General features: G+C 46.0%; 1 protein-coding gene across 1 annotated transcript in view; it reads left to right on the top strand.

Moving 5' to 3' along the window:
- COL4A2 (collagen type IV alpha 2 chain) overlaps positions 1-16,891 on the top strand; it is a 177,023-nt gene that overhangs the window by 51,835 nt on the left and 108,297 nt on the right. The window contains 1 exon segment of the mRNA XM_057533227.1: positions 4,473-4,553. Coding sequence (XP_057389210.1) covers positions 4,473-4,553 — 81 coding nt within the window.

Raw genomic sequence — 16,891 nt, 5'->3', positions numbered from 1 at the left:
TCTGTCCCCACGGTTCCAGCAGCAGAGGCCTTGGGTTACATGGCAGGAGGTCGGCCTCTCAGGGTGGGCACGTACGGAGGAACGGGGCACAGCACAGCACAGGAGAAAGGCCGGTGCTCAGTCTTCTCTGTCACCAGGCGTGATTTAACATGTGGGGCTTTCTTCTCTCTTATTCACTCCGGACTACCCCCTTCTTTGTGGCACTTGCCGTAATTGAAATGATGTAGGTTTCATTGTTTGTTTACTTGATTTTCTTGTCTACTTGTTTACATGGTCTCTTCCCCACATTGTACCCGCGGCCAGCACCGTGCATCCCCCAGAGTAAACACTGGAGAAGGAAGGAAAGGAGGGAGGGAGGGAGGAGTGAATTTACAAAGTGAAAAAGTGGATAAATGATCTCCTTCCAGCGGTCATATGTGTTTGGAACTGCAGGTTAGGGTTCCCTGGCTGATGTAGTTGAAGGAAAGTGTTTCCCTGAACGCTCCGGGCTGGGAGGTGTGTGGTGCAAGCTCCTCCAGGGCCCGGAGCCTGGGTGGGTTTCTGTGTGACTGTGGGGCCGTAAGGACCCGTGCGTGTTGGATTCGAGCGTTCTCCAGGGATGGGAGTCCTTGCACTTTTCACGGATCTTCAGCATCATTGGTCCTATGGGGCCGTGAGCGCTTGTCTGCGCTGGGATGAAGGGTGTCCAAACCAGGGTGAGCGTTTGGCCTGCTCGGTTGGATAGATGGAGCTGGTCCGTGACAGTGAGTCTGCAGGAGCCTCCTGGCCCTGGGAGCTGCATCTCCCACTGAGATGCTGGACATTGACCTTGGTGACCTGCAGGGGAGCTCAGGGAGAGCTGGTGCCGGAGTATTGCTCTACACCGTGTGACCGACGGGGATTCAGACTTGAAGTGAGAAACTAATGGAGGATTGAATTGATGTTTCTGAGAGAGCTTGGACCTTACAGTGAAATCATGCCCTCCTAGAAACACTGAAGTTGAAGGTCTGGGCCAGGGCCAGCTTGTCATCTTGGAGGGTGGTGGGCAGACTCTTGAGGTGGGTGTAAGGTGGGGAGGAGGCTTGTCATCTTCATTAAGGAGCCGACAAGAGGACCACGGTTTGTCTTTGAGCTGTGCTGAGCAGTCAACTCGGGCGTAGACTCAAGGGCTTGAGTTGGGCAGTGGCTGGACTGAGCTTTTGTTCTTCTGTTTGGGGGCAACGGGGTGGGGCTGGAACACAGACACAGGACCCCACGTAGCACTTCACCCACTCCTCATCCGAGGCCCTCAGGAGGGTATATGTACCTTGAGAATGTTCCAGAGCCCAGGTCCCGTCAGGGGAATGCCAAGGCTCAGCCTGAGACTTGTTCAGTCTCTGAGAGATGTCTGGAGCACGTGCCCTGCCCTAGTGAAGTAAATACTTCTGTTCATCCTGGAGACCTGACATTCCAGAAGGAGGTACTTAGGGCCCTTGTCGCTGTTGGAATTCTTAAGAGCCCCTCTGTAGGATATGTAAGATGCTGATGGGAAACACACACAGACACACACACACACAGGAGGGCTGGAGTTTCCATGATGGAAATTGGCTTGTTGGGTGGAGGGCTGCTTCTCAACAATGTCTCCCTCACCTCCTGTGTCAGGGTATCTGAGCCATGCACACATGGTTGAAAAGCATTGAGGCCAGGAGTTTTCAAGCCTGTAAGTCTTAGTTCCAAAAGCAGAAAAGTGCTATTGAATTTTGAGCGGGTTGTGAAGAACTCATCGCTATAACTAAATCCAGTGTATATCCTAAACCTAGAACAGAAAGTCTGTTCGATCGATTTGAAACCATTAAAATCATTTCAACCATTGATTTATATACAGGGATTTGGCAAGTGGCTTTAAAATCAAAATTAAAAATAGCATGTGAAGCACCAGATGGGGAATAGGAGTTTATGCTTCACCCTTCAGCCTGAGGAGTCCCTCTACCCTTTCCAAACAACTGGTAAATGAATTCTGATTGTGTGAGCCGGGGACACCTTGCCAAGGCACCTGTTCACGTCACGGTCGTACATAATACAGAGTACAAACGCGGCGGCCCATCCAGGCTCCTCACTTCGGTGCTCATTAGAATCCATAAGCCGATGGCTTGGCACGGAGCTGGTTGTATAAAAACCAAATATGCAAAATCGTGGGATTTAAAAATGAGCCCCACTGAAGTTAAACACTGAAGCCACAAAAAAAATTGGCAAATACCTTGTATCATATTTGGAGGGCATGAAAGGATTTTATCCATGTTTGCTCTTACATTATGGATCTTGGGCTATCTCATTGCCTTAGGACAGAAGGATACCCAAGAGATTCAAAAGACTTTAGAGGTACTGGTTTCTTTAAAGGGTTTGAGATTTTCAGATTTTTTTGAATTCTTCAAAGTAGTGACTGATGCCACTGATTTTAGATCAGGTAAAGAATGATAATAAGAACAAAAAATGTGAAACTCTCAAATGAGACCTCTGTAGAAATTAGTTAGCAAAGGAAAGGAATGTATCATCTCTACAGAAAGGACAGTGCATCGCTGATGAGGTCTAAGGTCAACTCTGGCCAGATGGTGTTGAGTCAGGGTTTACTCGTGTGCCCACCGGGGTTGACCGTCCAGGAAGCCTCGTCCTGGCAGGAGCTGCCGAGGTGGCCAGGCAGCCCCATCTGCATCTTCGCGTGAACCTTCGGGAAGATGCTGGCAGATGTGCTAGCACAAAAAACAGGCAGAGAACTTCAGAGGGAGTCCCCAAGTGACCCCCTGTTTAGTCACTGAGACTTAACTCAGGAGAGGATGGGGTCGCTGTGGTGAAATGCGGTTTTGTTTAAAGCTGGGATGGGTTCTGCTGTCGGGAAGCGTTGCCTGCTCCGTGAGGTTTGGCGAAGTGCTCCCCAGAGCTCACCGCGCCCAGGGTCCCCACCGGATGGGCTCCACGGGGGCTCCGAACGGTCTGGCCGAGAGTGAGGAGCCAGACGCAGGTTCCCCAGTGACCAGCTGTGCTTACTCGCCTGTCGGGAGTGATGGGGGTGGGGGTGGGCAGGGCCGACACTTGGCTGAGCAGAGAGCGGGGAGAAGAGGGCCAACCTGATCGTCATTTCCTACTCAAAATATTTAGTGCTGTGGACACAGTCTGAAAGGAAGAGCTCAGACGCGGTCCAATCTCCAAGCCCATCTTTTGCCTGAAATTCTGAGATCGAGGGCAAGAAATAAATGCATTCTTCCTCGCTGGAGTCGTCCAGCCAGAGAGCTCGCCCAGTCGTCCACTAACGTCATCAAAGAGTTATATCTCAGTGTCTGATGAAAAGTTCACGGAGGTCACCCCAACCCGACTGAATAAATACTTAGGAAAAGCCTCTTCCCCAACCCCTCCTCCTCCGCACCCCAAGTGAGCACGTCTCAGGGAAAGGGAAGGGGCGGGGGGCTTCTCCGTGGATGGCGGGTACCCTGTGATGGAGGTGAGGGTTGGTCATCCTACCAGGTGTATTTGCAAATTCTGCCTCCGGATCAGAAGCCCCTTCTCCCTGTAATTCACCGGGACCTGTGCCGTGTAAGGGGGCCTGGAGCGCCCTGCGCGTTTATCGTAACCCCATCCTACTCAGCCTTGGACACCTCCTCCCAGAATCCATCCCCCCCTTGCCAGGCAGAATGAAGGGCTGCTTCCTACGTGCCTGGACTCCTCCTCCAAACTAAAGGGCTTAACACAGTATCCAAGGCTCACGTCCCATGGGATCCCTGGATCCAGGGAAAGTTCTCCTTGACTTTCGAGCCCCAGGATCTAGCTTGGCATCTGGCATTTAGTAGGCACTGAAAAAAGGCTTATTGACCATAGAACGTACAGCAGCAAGAGCAACCTTGATGTGAACTGTGGACTTTGGGCAGTGATGGTGTGTCAGTGGAGGTTCATGGATGGTAACGAGTGTGCCGTCTGGTGAGGGAAGTTATTGGTTGAGAGGTTGGGGCCCCGGGGGAGCTGTGCATGAAGTCTCTGTACCTTTTGCTATGGACCTAAAACTGCTCTGAAAATTAAATTCTATTTTTTTCAAGGCTTACTGAATTTTTTTAAAATTTATTTATTATTTATTTTTGGCTGTGTTGGGTCTTCGTTTCTGTGCGAGGGCTTTCTCTAGTTGTGGCAAGCGGGGGCCACTCTTCATCACGGTGCTCGGGCCTCTCACTATGGCGGCCTCTCTTGTTGCGGAGCACAGGCTCCAGACGCGCAGGCTCAGTAGCTGTGGCTCACGGGCCTAGTTGCTCCGTGGCATGTGGGATCTTCCCAGACCAGGGCTCGAACCCGTGTCCCCCGCATTGGCAGGCAGACTCTCAACCACTGCGCCGCCAGAGAAGCCCTTACTGAACGTTTTGAATGAGTAGTTGTTAGAATTGGAAGGGCTGTCAGCACCTGGCACTATGACGCATACTGTAGCTGCACTGCACTGTGAGGTAACTTCTTCTCCGCTTTGTGTTTCATCTTTGCAGGGCGTGAAGAAGTCCGAAGTGCCCTGTGGAGGGAGAGACTGCAGTGCGGGCTGCCAGTGCTATCCCGAGAAAGGAGGATGGGTGAGTCGCCACACTGCAGGAAGTGTTACCTGCCTCACACACCCATGTTGAACGAAGTGCCGCCTCCTGCCTGGTTAAGTCATTTGCATACGTTCCTAAGAAATTTAATACAGGCGCGTTCTTTTCCACAAAGCAAACAATAATATAATGCAAAGTTGGGTCGATGTATACCACTTTCTTAATAATTTGAGAACAGCGTTAACTTTCTCAAGCCTCTTTTCTCTTGTTTGTTGTCATAAATACACATGGGTATGCATATAGGTACACATAATGCAACTGCGTTTTATATTTATATCATATATAAGCATACATTTTGTAAAAACACTGCCTAAAGAAAACATCGTCGCATTTATACTGCGATATCCATTTAAGCTAGAGGGCGCTGGCATTATACCACTGAGAATCGCTTTGGCTTTTAAAATTATCCCACTCACTCCCTGAATGCCCTTTCTGTAAAGCCCACTTCACAGGTAAGTCAGAGAAAAACGGTCCCCCCAAAATTATCACCATAACATCTGGCAGAGTTTGAAATACGGACCTGATTTTGGGTGTAATATGTTCAATCAAAGTGTTGCCTTTAAAGCTGATGTTTGAGTCTTGGTATTGCTGATTTTAACAAGGAATTGTTTGTATGTCTAAAGCCCATTTTGGCGTGTGACGCTGTGGGGAGTGGTATTTCATTTTACGTCGCAAAGTCTTCTGCGTCCTTACGCTTTGGAATCGCGCATTTCCCTCCAGGACTCATGCTTGTCCGATGCCGGGTAGTAAGAGGCGACTGGGGCATCTCGCCTGCATCGCCCTGTCCTTGTTGGAACCGGGAATGACAGCCGTCCTCGGGGGCTCCAAATGCGTTTCACCAAGTGGAATTCTGAAGTCAGTTTTCACAGTAGGCGTGCTCCATCCCCACCCACCAGGAGGAAGAGACCCACCTCTGAGGCTGGGTGTTATACCCGACATCCTTCCCTACCTGAGTCGCCCCCAAAAGTCAAATACGTAAAAGGCGTGGCAGGGAACCCCTTTATAAATGTGGTGGACTTATGTACTAACATGCGACTGACCGTTATTTTGGTGGCATAGCTCACAGTTGAGGAGTGATCTTCTGCCAGGAGATCAAAGCTTCCGTCTCCACGGGCTGTGTTCATCGTGACAGTTTTTGCTGTTGTTGCTTTAGTAAAGGGTTCCTCTGCTTGGAGTGGGGACTTTATGCTTAAGGAATTGCTAGTTGAAGATGCTTTATCAGCATTTAACAAGGAGAAGTGTTTTTAAATATATGGAAACCGTTCCATGAGACTTAAATTCCCCTGGGATCCCTTGCTATAGATTTTCCCAGCGATGGTTCTGGAGCAGTGGTGAAAAGCCTGATTGCAGGGCTCTCCCCTCCGCAGCGCTTGGCTAGCTCAGCCTTCTGTGGGCACAGAAAAGGCAAACGAGTGGTATACAAGCATCTGTGAGACATCCCCGAGTTGGAGGGACCTCGGCTCTGATAGGACCTGCATTCTCCCTGGGATCTGCCAAACAGAACCCAGACTGAGTAGAAGGGGGCTGGGTCTATTCTTTTTCACTCTTTATGATTAGTTAACATAGAACCAATATGTGAACATAATGCTTTTACAAGAACGCTATTCTTCCATAAAGGTAGTTCATTCTGATTATTTCCATATGTGATGCCGTCTGCACAGCAGTGGATTCTTAAATGACGCTGAGGGTCTTCTCAAAAAGGTCATCAGAAGAGAATTTCTGCAGGTCCCTTGGTCTTTCTAGTTTGGTAAGTTTACAGCACAGGTGTTATTTCCTGTCATCCCTGATTAAGAAAATACCTTGACTCTGTTTCTACACATTGCCAAAAAGTAGAAAATGACACCTTCTGGTTAATTTCATTAACATGAGTAACCTAGCATGGGCTTGACTTTCCTTTAATTCTGCAGACACATTATCAATCTTGGTCAAACTAAGTTGAGACTTGGCAGTTGTTCGGGTAGTTTGTTCAAGAGCCAGGGCCAGCGGTACCCCACCAGGGGACTGGCCTTTGGGTGCCACTCTCTGGAGTGTTTGGAGTCATGAAGAGAGGCGTAGACCCCGTTCCTGGACCACACAGATCCAAACCGGGTCGCTCTAACTCTCTGCACCCGAGGCTGCCCGATTGATTCAGGTGTGCTACTGAATACTGATCAATAAGGTGATAGGAATGGCTGACAGTAAGAGATAAGAAGAAAACCCAGTGAGGAGAAATAACTAACCCCATTTATCATTGTCTACAGGGTAAGCCCAGTGTATTACTGAAGATATTTATTGTTAGGACAGTCACATATACTTTATGAAATCATTTATGAAAATAGAATGTCTATGTCCATTCTACGAACCTGGTGTATGTATATTAAATATGTGTTCATTAACAAGTCTACCCAAATGGGGTCCTATCGAAAGCAGAGCTATTTCTGCCCTGCTTTTGGATTGGTAGTATTTTTCAGAAGTAATGTAATACACAAAAATAGCCGTGGGGTGGATTTTGCCGCTCCGAGAGCTGTGTGCATAGTTTGTTCTTTCCCACAGCTTCCCCTGGGGTCCCTTGCTGTCTGTTTTCCCCTCAGTGCCACCGTAGCAGCCGTGACAGAGCCTGGCTGCAGAGCCACGGTCCCCGAGCTCCAGGCTCACTCTGCCTTATATGGGCACGGGGTCCAGCTAATGTGTTCCTCGCCATGGTGACAGCCAACACCAGAAACTGTATGTTACTGGGTAACTTGTAGACTCGAAACAGAAATCACAAAGGTACTGTGGATTCTGGTTCCAGAGGACTTCTCGTCCCAACCAAAAGAGCAAGCTCTGTATCGAGCCAGACTCCCCGCCCTGGAGTGGCGGGTGTCGCGTTGTCCCAGGGAGAGAATTGCGTCTCACAGACAAGAGCCAGCTGCCCCATGGATCATTCCAGCAAGCCGCTAGCGGGGGCAGGAAGGGGGGGGAGCTGAGGCCCAGCAGTCTGCGCACCCTTCTCTCCCGGGCCAGCGCTGGGAGGTGCTGAGGGTGACCTAGCCACATCCGCCAGTTCTCATGGGAGGACAGTGACATTTGGGGCTCAGTGACTTGCTCCAGTCTCAGTTCAGAACAGAACTCGAGCTCTCCGACTTTCAGATGAGTTCGTGTTCCAATACAGTAATCTTTTGAGTCTGCACACCTCTGGCCAGATGTTAACCTATATGGAGGAGATTGCAGGGGATGGGGGGAAAGCACACAGTCAGAGAACAGAGAAAAGAGGTTTCGCTGTCTTGACTCAAGAGTTGTGATTCTCTAGCCAATTCTCCAGCCATCTCTTCAGTTGCTTAGTGAATCAAAAAAGTAAATAACTTTAAGAAATGAGTTAACGTGGTTAGATCTAGAGACTGTCATACGGAGTGAAATAAGTCAGAAAGAGAAAAACGAGTATCGTATATTAAGAAATGAGTTAAGACTTTGTTGTTGTTAGAGGGTTTCTACTTCAAATAATCCCTATTAAGTATACTGGAGTAATTGGAAAGTGTAAGTCCTGATCCAGAAGTACTCCACAGGGTGCTGCCCGCAAACAAAGGCAACTAACTAAATTCTCGAACTTTCTCCACTGCTAATGGTCACATACTTGTCACGCCAGACAAAGCTGCCCAGGCCCCATATCTTTTTCTATTCTTTTTGTTTTTTTATTGAAGTATAGTCGATTTACAACGATTCAGGTGTACAGCCAAGTGATTCAGGTTTAAATATATGTACGTAAATATATATTCTTTTCCAGATTCTTTTCTATCATAGGTTATTACAAGATATTGAATAGAGTTCCCTGTGCTATACAGTAGGTCCTTGTTGTCTATTTTATGCATAGTAGTGTGTATCTGTCAATCCCAAACTCCTAATTTATCCCTCCCCTTCCCCTTTCCCCTTTGGTAACCGTAAGTTTGTTTTCTATGTCTGTGAGTCTATTTTGGTTTTGTAAATAAGTTCATTTGTATCATTTTTTTAGATTCTACATATAAATGATATCATATGATATCTGTCTTTCTCTGACTTACTTCACTTAGTATGATAATCTCTAGGTCAATCCACGTCTCTGCAAATTGCACAATTTCATTCCTTTTTATGGCTGAGTAATATTCCATTGTATATATGTACCACATCTTCTTTATCCATTTCTCTGTCGATGGACATCTAGGTTGCTGTCATGTCTTGGCTACTGTAAATAGTGCTGCTCTCAACATTGGGGTGCATGTATCTTTTCAAAGCATGGTTTTCTTCGGATATATGCCCAGGAGTGGGATTGCTGGATCATATGGTAACTCTATTTTCAGTTTTTTAAGGGACCTCCATACTGTTCTCCATAGCGGCTGCACCAATTTACATTCCCACCAACAGTGTAGGAGTGTAGGAGGGCTCCCTTTTGTCCTCTTTTTCTATTCTTTTTCTTCTTTCTTTCTCTACACACGGTGGAGATGGAAGGTAGTTGAGCTGCAAGCATCAGAGAGAATTTCTGTTACAGAATTTCTGTCAAAGCAGAGTGACTGCCTCCACGTGACACAAAGCTTCATAGTGTAGAAAACGGGAGAGAGAGCAGGGGAGGCATCTGATTCAACAGATAGAGATGCCTTTGCCTTTGTGCATTACCTCACCAAAAAGGTTGTGAAATTCTCAGATTTTTCCAACCGAGTTCAATTTTAATTCATTATCTCAGTTACTCTGTCAGGTTCCTGTTCCCCTGACACTTTGGTTTTTAACCATAAACTCAGATCAGATAGGCGATTTCAACCTTTTAATGGCATTAACCTTCGCAAGGCGCCTGTTTTCCTAGGCAATCAGGTATTCAGAAATTGGTACATACAAAGACAGATTAAGTCCCAAACATTGGGAATTATTGAGGTGGTTAAATGGCCTGTCGAGCTGCAGTGGGAAAAGGAGAAACCACCACTGTGGCTGGTCCCAGAGTTGAACCACCAACCCGGAGGGAGGGACCCGGCATCTCCCCATCACTGTGCAGTCATCCCCCCCCCCACGTTCGCCCTCCATGGGCCTGGCAGCAGGAGCCCCAAGACTGGCACCTCAGCTCCTGGAAGGGTGCAGTTGACAAGCTCACTCACTTAAGCAAAGGCTGAGAACCAGGGCAAGTTGTGTTTGGCTGTTGCATTTTTTTCATGTAGCTAAGAGTTTCCCACAGTCTATGGGTCCCTGGACTTGGGTCAAAGTATGAGCAAATAATTCTCGACCTCACAAGATTCCTTAAATTCAACAATATAAATCAAAGTGAGAGAAACCGGAGAGAAACGGAGTGAGAGAGGAAGCAAAGTGTGAACAGAAAGCTCTCAGAGATGGGTGGTGACGGATGGATGGGGTGCAGGAGACTCAGTCTTTGGCCCTCGCCTGTCAGCCCAGGTAGGCAGCAACCAAGAGATGCAGGAAGCAGACGTGTAGCATCAGGGAAAGGAGCAGAGGGGCCCTGAGCAGCTCTGAACCACAGTCACTGTGGCAGGGTCTCTTCCAAGGAGAGCTGTAGTCTTGCTGATGGCGGTACCTTCTGTCGTGCGTCGCTAATCGTAAACCTTACCCTCAAATGTGTATAACTGGGCTGTGGCAATAAAACCGAACTTTTTCTTTGAAATGCTCAGTATAAGTCTGAAGGCTGGTTGACCACTGTGGAGCAAAGGGAGATACTCAGAACATAGATCTTCCAGATGTGTGTGCTGTGTGTGCTCTGCCACTCCGGTGGGTTCCCCTAAGCCACACAGCCATCTGTCTCAGCTCTGGGGAGACACGTGCTAGCGCGAAATGAAAACATCAGTGCTGCTGTAGCAGACCTCTTTCCAAACCAGCTGCTGCCTTTCCAGGCAGATGCCTGTTACTGGTGTGCTCAGCAGACCTGACGGAAGTCATCGCCCGCATTTTCTGCCCTATCACAGCCCAGAAAGGGCGAAGAATGATTCAGAAATAGCAGAAACCCCTCCTGGCTTCTGGGCTTGTATAACCTTTGTCGACACATAGCTCTCACCTACTTTCAACATCGTGTGCTTATTTTTAGTGTGTCTCTGGAACGGCGGTGGTTCTGGCTAGCCCGATGCCTCTGTGGTTACAGCCAGCTCCGTTACTTGGTTTCTTTCTGCAGGGAAAACAGTACTTCAGCAGGTGTAGACGATGCCCGCCTAATTTGTACATCGCACATAAGTGATGTGTTTTTAAAGTGACACTTTCTTTTATGTCTGCCATGGTAAGAAGAACCCTAGGCTCCTTTTCACAATGGAATTTTACAGTCATTCAACACTGAAATCTGTATTTTTTGGTCACCCACACGCCGGGCACGTGTCTAGGAGAAGGGGCTGGGTCAGTGAACAGTGGGAGGGGATGCCCTGAAGAGCAGAGGTGGCCCCGAGGTCAGGGTGTGCCCGGCGTACTTAAGGGACACCTTGGGAGCCCGTGCGCCCCTAGCGGAGCAAGGAGGCAAGACTCGTGGCAGGTGAGGTCAGAGAGGAAGGTCGTGTAAGAGCCTTAGAGAACCTTTGACTGAGGGAGGCGAGAAGCCCTTCGGGAGAGTTCCTTAGAGGAACTGTGTGACTTATAACTTGCTCAAGTCACAGAGCTCTTGTGGGGAAGCTGATGAGGAACTTCGGTGATCCAGTCGGTCGGGGTCGAGTTCTAGTCAAAAAAGATGCCAGGAAACGTGGCCCCTCACACAGGCAGTAGATTACACACAGCAGTAGTTGGCTGCTACAGTTACAACTACACATAGCAGTAGTTGGCTGCTACGATTTAAAAACAATTTTATTCATTCAACAGATATTGTTTGCACATCTGTGACGTGTCAGGCCCCATCTAGGCACCAGGGATGCAGAATAAGCAGAGCAGTTCATATCCCTAATCTTTTGCAGCTGATATTCTAGCCCGTGCTCTCCAAAGGAATTTTTTGCAAAGATGGAAGTGTTCTTTACCTACACCATCCACCATGGCTCTTTGAGCACTTGAAATGTGGTTAGTGAAATGAACAAACTGAATTTTAGATTTTTATCTAATTTTAGTTCATTACAATTCAAATAAAAATAGCCCCATATGGCCAGTGGCTACTGTATTCATACAAGATCACAATTGTGAGTGTCGAGGTGGAGAGTGGAAGAAACACACAATAAACTCGTAGTGAATAGGTAAGAATACTCTAGATATTAAATCCTAGACAAAAATAAAACACAGTGTAAAGTCAGCGTTTCATGAAAGTAAGACCAAGACTTGTGACCTGCTGGGCTTATATCTTTACAAAAAGGGTGTTATCGCAAAAATACACAGACCTGTGAGTCCAGCACATTGGAAATGGTATATGCACAGAATATGTCATCAGTCGGTGAAGAACGATTTCTTAATTGATTTGTCCCCTCATTCTCCACCGTAACCCCACAGCCTCTTAGGAGGATTCGCTTTGCCCACTTGAGCTCCGATCGAGACCCTCCCCTTCTGAAAACTTCTTATCCGCAGGAGACCTTTGATGATCCAGCCCCCCCAGCTTGGGACCAAACCCTCACCCTTGCCTTCTTTCTGGCAAGATTACATAAGCATTTTCTTAGAGTAGGACTTTCAATCAAGTGTTGTAGAAATGATTTAATTTTGCAGCTGGAGCAGAGAGAAGCAATTGCGACATCTCTGGCTTTACTCCTCTGCTCCCAACCCCACCCCAGTAAGGGAAATGTTTAGTTTCAAAGCACCATTCTAACACTAGTCACAGTTTGATAGAAAATGGGCCAGTTTGGAGCCCATCCGAAAGGAAGAATACATTTTTAAATCCTGAAAAGACGAAATGTTAATACCACCTCACTGCATGGACTCAAAGAACATCATTATAGACAGAATCTGATGATTGAAAGTTGACACTTAGAGAAAAAATGTATTTCCATGCCATTGAAACCATCATGTCCCTTACCTGAAGCATGACAAACTTTGTCCTGGATTCCCATGTTTCCTCCAGTAAAATGTATCATTAAATAATAGGAATCATGAAAATCATTGGTGAAAATTAATCATAGTGGCTGTGGCCTAGCATTTATCAACCACAACAGGAATTGCCCACAACACTGCTGCTATGGTAACAGCAGAGCAGATAATTGATAAAAAAATATAGTTAGCATTTACAGTAGGCACATGATCAGTGATTAATAATGAAGCACTGGCACATGGGCAGCTTAGTACCTGAAGGCAGAGGAAGAATTCTAAATGTTACGTATTTTATTTATCCATTTGTCCTTCTTCTGGTGAAATTACACACACACACACACACACACACACACACGCGCGTGCGTCGCTCTGGCAGCCTAGACCACATTCCTTCATAATGAAGAAATCATACTGCGCTCTTGTCTCCAGGTGTTGCTAATGAAAGATGCTTACCTAGTGTCTACAAACACTCAATCTTGCCTGAAGTGTCTACCGCCCTAGAAATACCGGGGGAAACCCACTCTTTCTTTCTGAGAGAACCACACCCCTCCTTCCCTTCTGAATTTCCATCCAAACAAAAGGAGCATAGAGTAGACATTCTCAGAGCTCAGGCAGAAGAGAGAATGAACTTGAGAGAAAAAATAACTTTTTTTTACCTAGGCAGGTCCCTGTTCTCCCAACCCTTTGACCATAGACTGATGATATTAGATGTTTTTATGGAAAACAGGGATATTGGTGAAAGTATGGTGTATGCGGAAGCACAAAAATGATGCCTTGAGGCTGGCCAGGTGGTCGATGCCCGTGGGCAAGGGGCACCATGGATTCTGGGCGGTGGCTTCAGCGATCAAAACCTCAGGGAGGCTGGCCGTCCACACCAGCCATCAGCACCAAGGATGGTGAGAAAATGATTAACTGGGTTCCAGTCCAAAGTTGACAGTTCTGGGGAAATGGCCTTCCTTTCATGGCCTCGAGGAAAACTGTGGGTTTTATCTGTGGGTCAGAGCCAGGATAATGATAATAATACTGTTTTGAGTTTTGACTGAAAACCTCACACCGACTCCAAGAGACCACTGATAAACCGGGGTGAGAGAAAGGAACATTCTACTCTTCTTCGAAGCCAGACTGAAGCTCTGCCTTTGGAAATCCATCGTCTTCCTTCCTCCGATGGAATGTTTTGACAAGTACAGCACTGAAGCGTATCCTTTTCTCTTAGAGAAGGAATGCCCGTCTTCAAAGACCTTTGTTTTGTTTTATTCACCTCCAGTCCATCCTTAGTAAACAATTGCAGGATTTCTAAAATGACCAGAGGAAAATTCTTACCAAACATCACATGCTTTCTAAATGCCATCTGAAAATGGAAACGTGTTCTCTGAATTTGTCTTCCCTCACTCAGTAGGAAGAGAGGGTGAGTCTTCATATGGAAAAGACATCCATGTCCAGTTCACTGGGGCAGCCTATACAAGGGGCTAAATGCTCCTGTGTCTAAGCACTCTTAAACCGGACTGCTCCTATAAGAAAGAGAAAACTAGTAGATTGCACATTTTTGAAATTACTCTTCCTATTTTCTTCCAGAGATAGTAAATAATAACCAGAGAAAAATGGCAGAAATGACCAAACCAAGTGACACAGGCACAATTTCCTCACTCTAGAGTGGGAGGGGGTCATCTTTTCTCTGCCTTATTTTCTCCTTCTTGAATTAGAAGAAGCTACCCGTGTCCTTAATAGTCAAAGGCACAGATGCTACATACATCACTGGCATTAAGGTGAATTTGAATTTATTTTTAAATGCTTTAGGCATTTCAGAATTTTCTTAAGAAACTGCTCAACCTGAGAGCCTGAACAGCCTGTGATTCTGAGCCCTCTGGCATCCCACCCAAACTAGCCCATTGTGGTATAGACAACCAGGTCATTCAAGTCGTCAGATGTCTGACTCACATGGGAAGTAGAAAGCAAGCCTTCAAAAGGGCATATTTCCCCACTGATTAGAAAGATCAAAATATCCCTGTCCCCTTCCTCTCTGTGTCCAGTCTAGAAGATTAAATTCTAGAAGAATCAAAGCAGGACTAGACCTTCCTGTAACCCAATACAAGCCCTGTATTGACGGCAGTTTCCTCCTAAGCCCCTGCGAGGGCACTAAAATCCCACCATAGGAACAAAAGTTTTTGTATTCAAAACACTGTTAGGATGGATAATTCCTAAAGATTTGGAACCAGAAAGGAAAAAGCGAAAGAAAACAAAACAAAATGAAATGGAAGTAATTAAGTCTGGGTAAATAACATCTTTGGCCTAATAAGTTCTCAGCTGCGTTGTCACCATTGATGTTTTTCATTAAAGTGTCTTTGTAAAGCACTTAACTGTTCTTCAAACTTAAAGTCTGTTTTAAATAAAGAAACAGAGGGCAGATGAATTTTATGGTGAAGTTGGTCTCTCCGTAATAAAAATTAAAGTGCTGGCATGTATTTAGCTCTGCATGGTTTTTTGAGAAAATACACTCCAGATGGTGATAATGGCATTTTTTACGCCTTGTGAAGATATATTTCGAAAGAACCCTGACGTCAAGGTCAGTTGTATGCTTTGCACCCGTATTTAGCATCTACCAACAAGACTAGCCTTTCTTAATTCAGTAAAAGACATACTGCCATGGCTTTGAGGACGAATGAGTTTGCAATGATTGGAAACAAAATGAACAGAACCCTGTGACTGACTAGGAAGCAGTTTTCTTTTGTTTATGTTGCTTTTAACATTCTGCTCTTTTCAACTCAGCTCAGAGAAGTAGCAAGTCTTATACCTGGGCAGCCTGGATATACCTGCCACTGAGGGCGAGATGCACAAATCTTTAATAGAGTTTACTGTGTGCCCACAGCCCTAAAGCACACCATTACAACCCAAAAGAAAGAGGGGGGTGAATAGGAGGCCAGATGATCCAAGCAAAATGCTGAAACAGGAAGACGGCTTCCTCACTCGAAGACCTTGGGGGTAGTCCCTCATCATTTAACACCTGATATTTTACAAATATTTGTATTTCTCATCGTAGAATGATAGACTTGTTGGTGCAGTACCTTGACAAATCTCCCCAACGTCTTACCCAGGAAGGATGGAAGGATACATCTGAGACTGATGAATAGTCATTCTGTTCTTAGAGGACTCCAGAAAAGAGGGGCTTTTCCTGGTTACTTAATGAAAACACACACACACACACACACACACACACACACACACACACACCTCAGAATAGATTCATATATATCTAGAGTCAAATTCACTAAAAAATACCCAATTAATGGAAAGTATGATATGTTATTGCAAAAGAAAATAATCCAACTCCTAAAAGTTGAACTAAAACAGTTCAACTCTTCCTCAAAAACAGAATTTTTCTTTGGGACTCTCGCTTAACACTGAATCCCACTTAAAATTTCCAGACAATAAGGTTGATTCCACAGCTTCACTTAAAAGAAACTAGGTGTAAGACATGCCATAGACAAGAAATAAAGCAAGCATATCTGAGCCCCGAGGAGATTTCTTTCTGTTCCCCAGTCAGCTTCACATCTCTGTTTGAAATAATTTCTCCTCTGGCCAGTGTTTTTCTTGCCTTTAAAGAGTATATTTTGAAATCAAGAGATGCCAGGGGCATGACATCAGCCTGCTTCTCCTCAAGCGCTGTATAGAAAAGAACTGAAGAACATCCTGAAGACATAGACTTAACCTCTACAAGTTATACAATAAAGTGATATTAGTGCTGTAATTGTATTATATTTAAATAGTTGTTTGTTTAAACTCCTGGTCAACTAGAGACAAGGATAAAGAGGTTGAACTAAATAATAGCATTAGGATGTTTCATTTGAAATCCAAGAAGGCTAAAGTTATGCATTTGGTTACAATATAGCTATATCAATAGCTTCAGGTGAGCTTCGATCGTTATTATGTTGCCGAACGCAAGTTCGTGGCCCTACGCACAGTGAGGCCAAACAAACCGAAACGTCATAGAGTTTGGAGCAGAGAAAGGTTTATTGCAGGGCCAAGCAAGGAGAATGGGTGACTCATGCTCAGAAAATCCCGAACTCCCCGAGGTGACAGAGGGGGATCACAGGGTGTGTGATCAGCTTGTGCCCCATTCTCTGATTGGTCGATGGTGAGGTAACAAGGTGGTGTCACAGGGGTTAAAGTTATCAATCCTTAGGCGCCAGTAGGTCTGGGGGCTCTTGATCATCAAGTACTTAATTTCTTCCATTTGGTGGGGCTTTTAGCATCTGTAGAACAACTCAAGAAATGTGCATCAGATACTATTATCTAGGTACTTCAGAGAGGAGCTACAGCCGAGGATGTAGGGGAAGGGTCTGTCCCAGGAAGACCGCATAGGGTCCTGCTCGGTTACAATTAGACCACTAAAATGTAATACCATTAATAAGAGCACAGTTCAAACA

This window comes from Balaenoptera acutorostrata, chromosome 18, assembly GCF_949987535.1.
Source record: "Balaenoptera acutorostrata chromosome 18, mBalAcu1.1, whole genome shotgun sequence".
Lineage (NCBI taxonomy): Eukaryota > Metazoa > Chordata > Mammalia > Artiodactyla > Balaenopteridae > Balaenoptera > Balaenoptera acutorostrata.
Note: the sequence above shows the minus strand (reverse complement) of the source record. Positions and strands in the feature narration are given on the sequence as shown.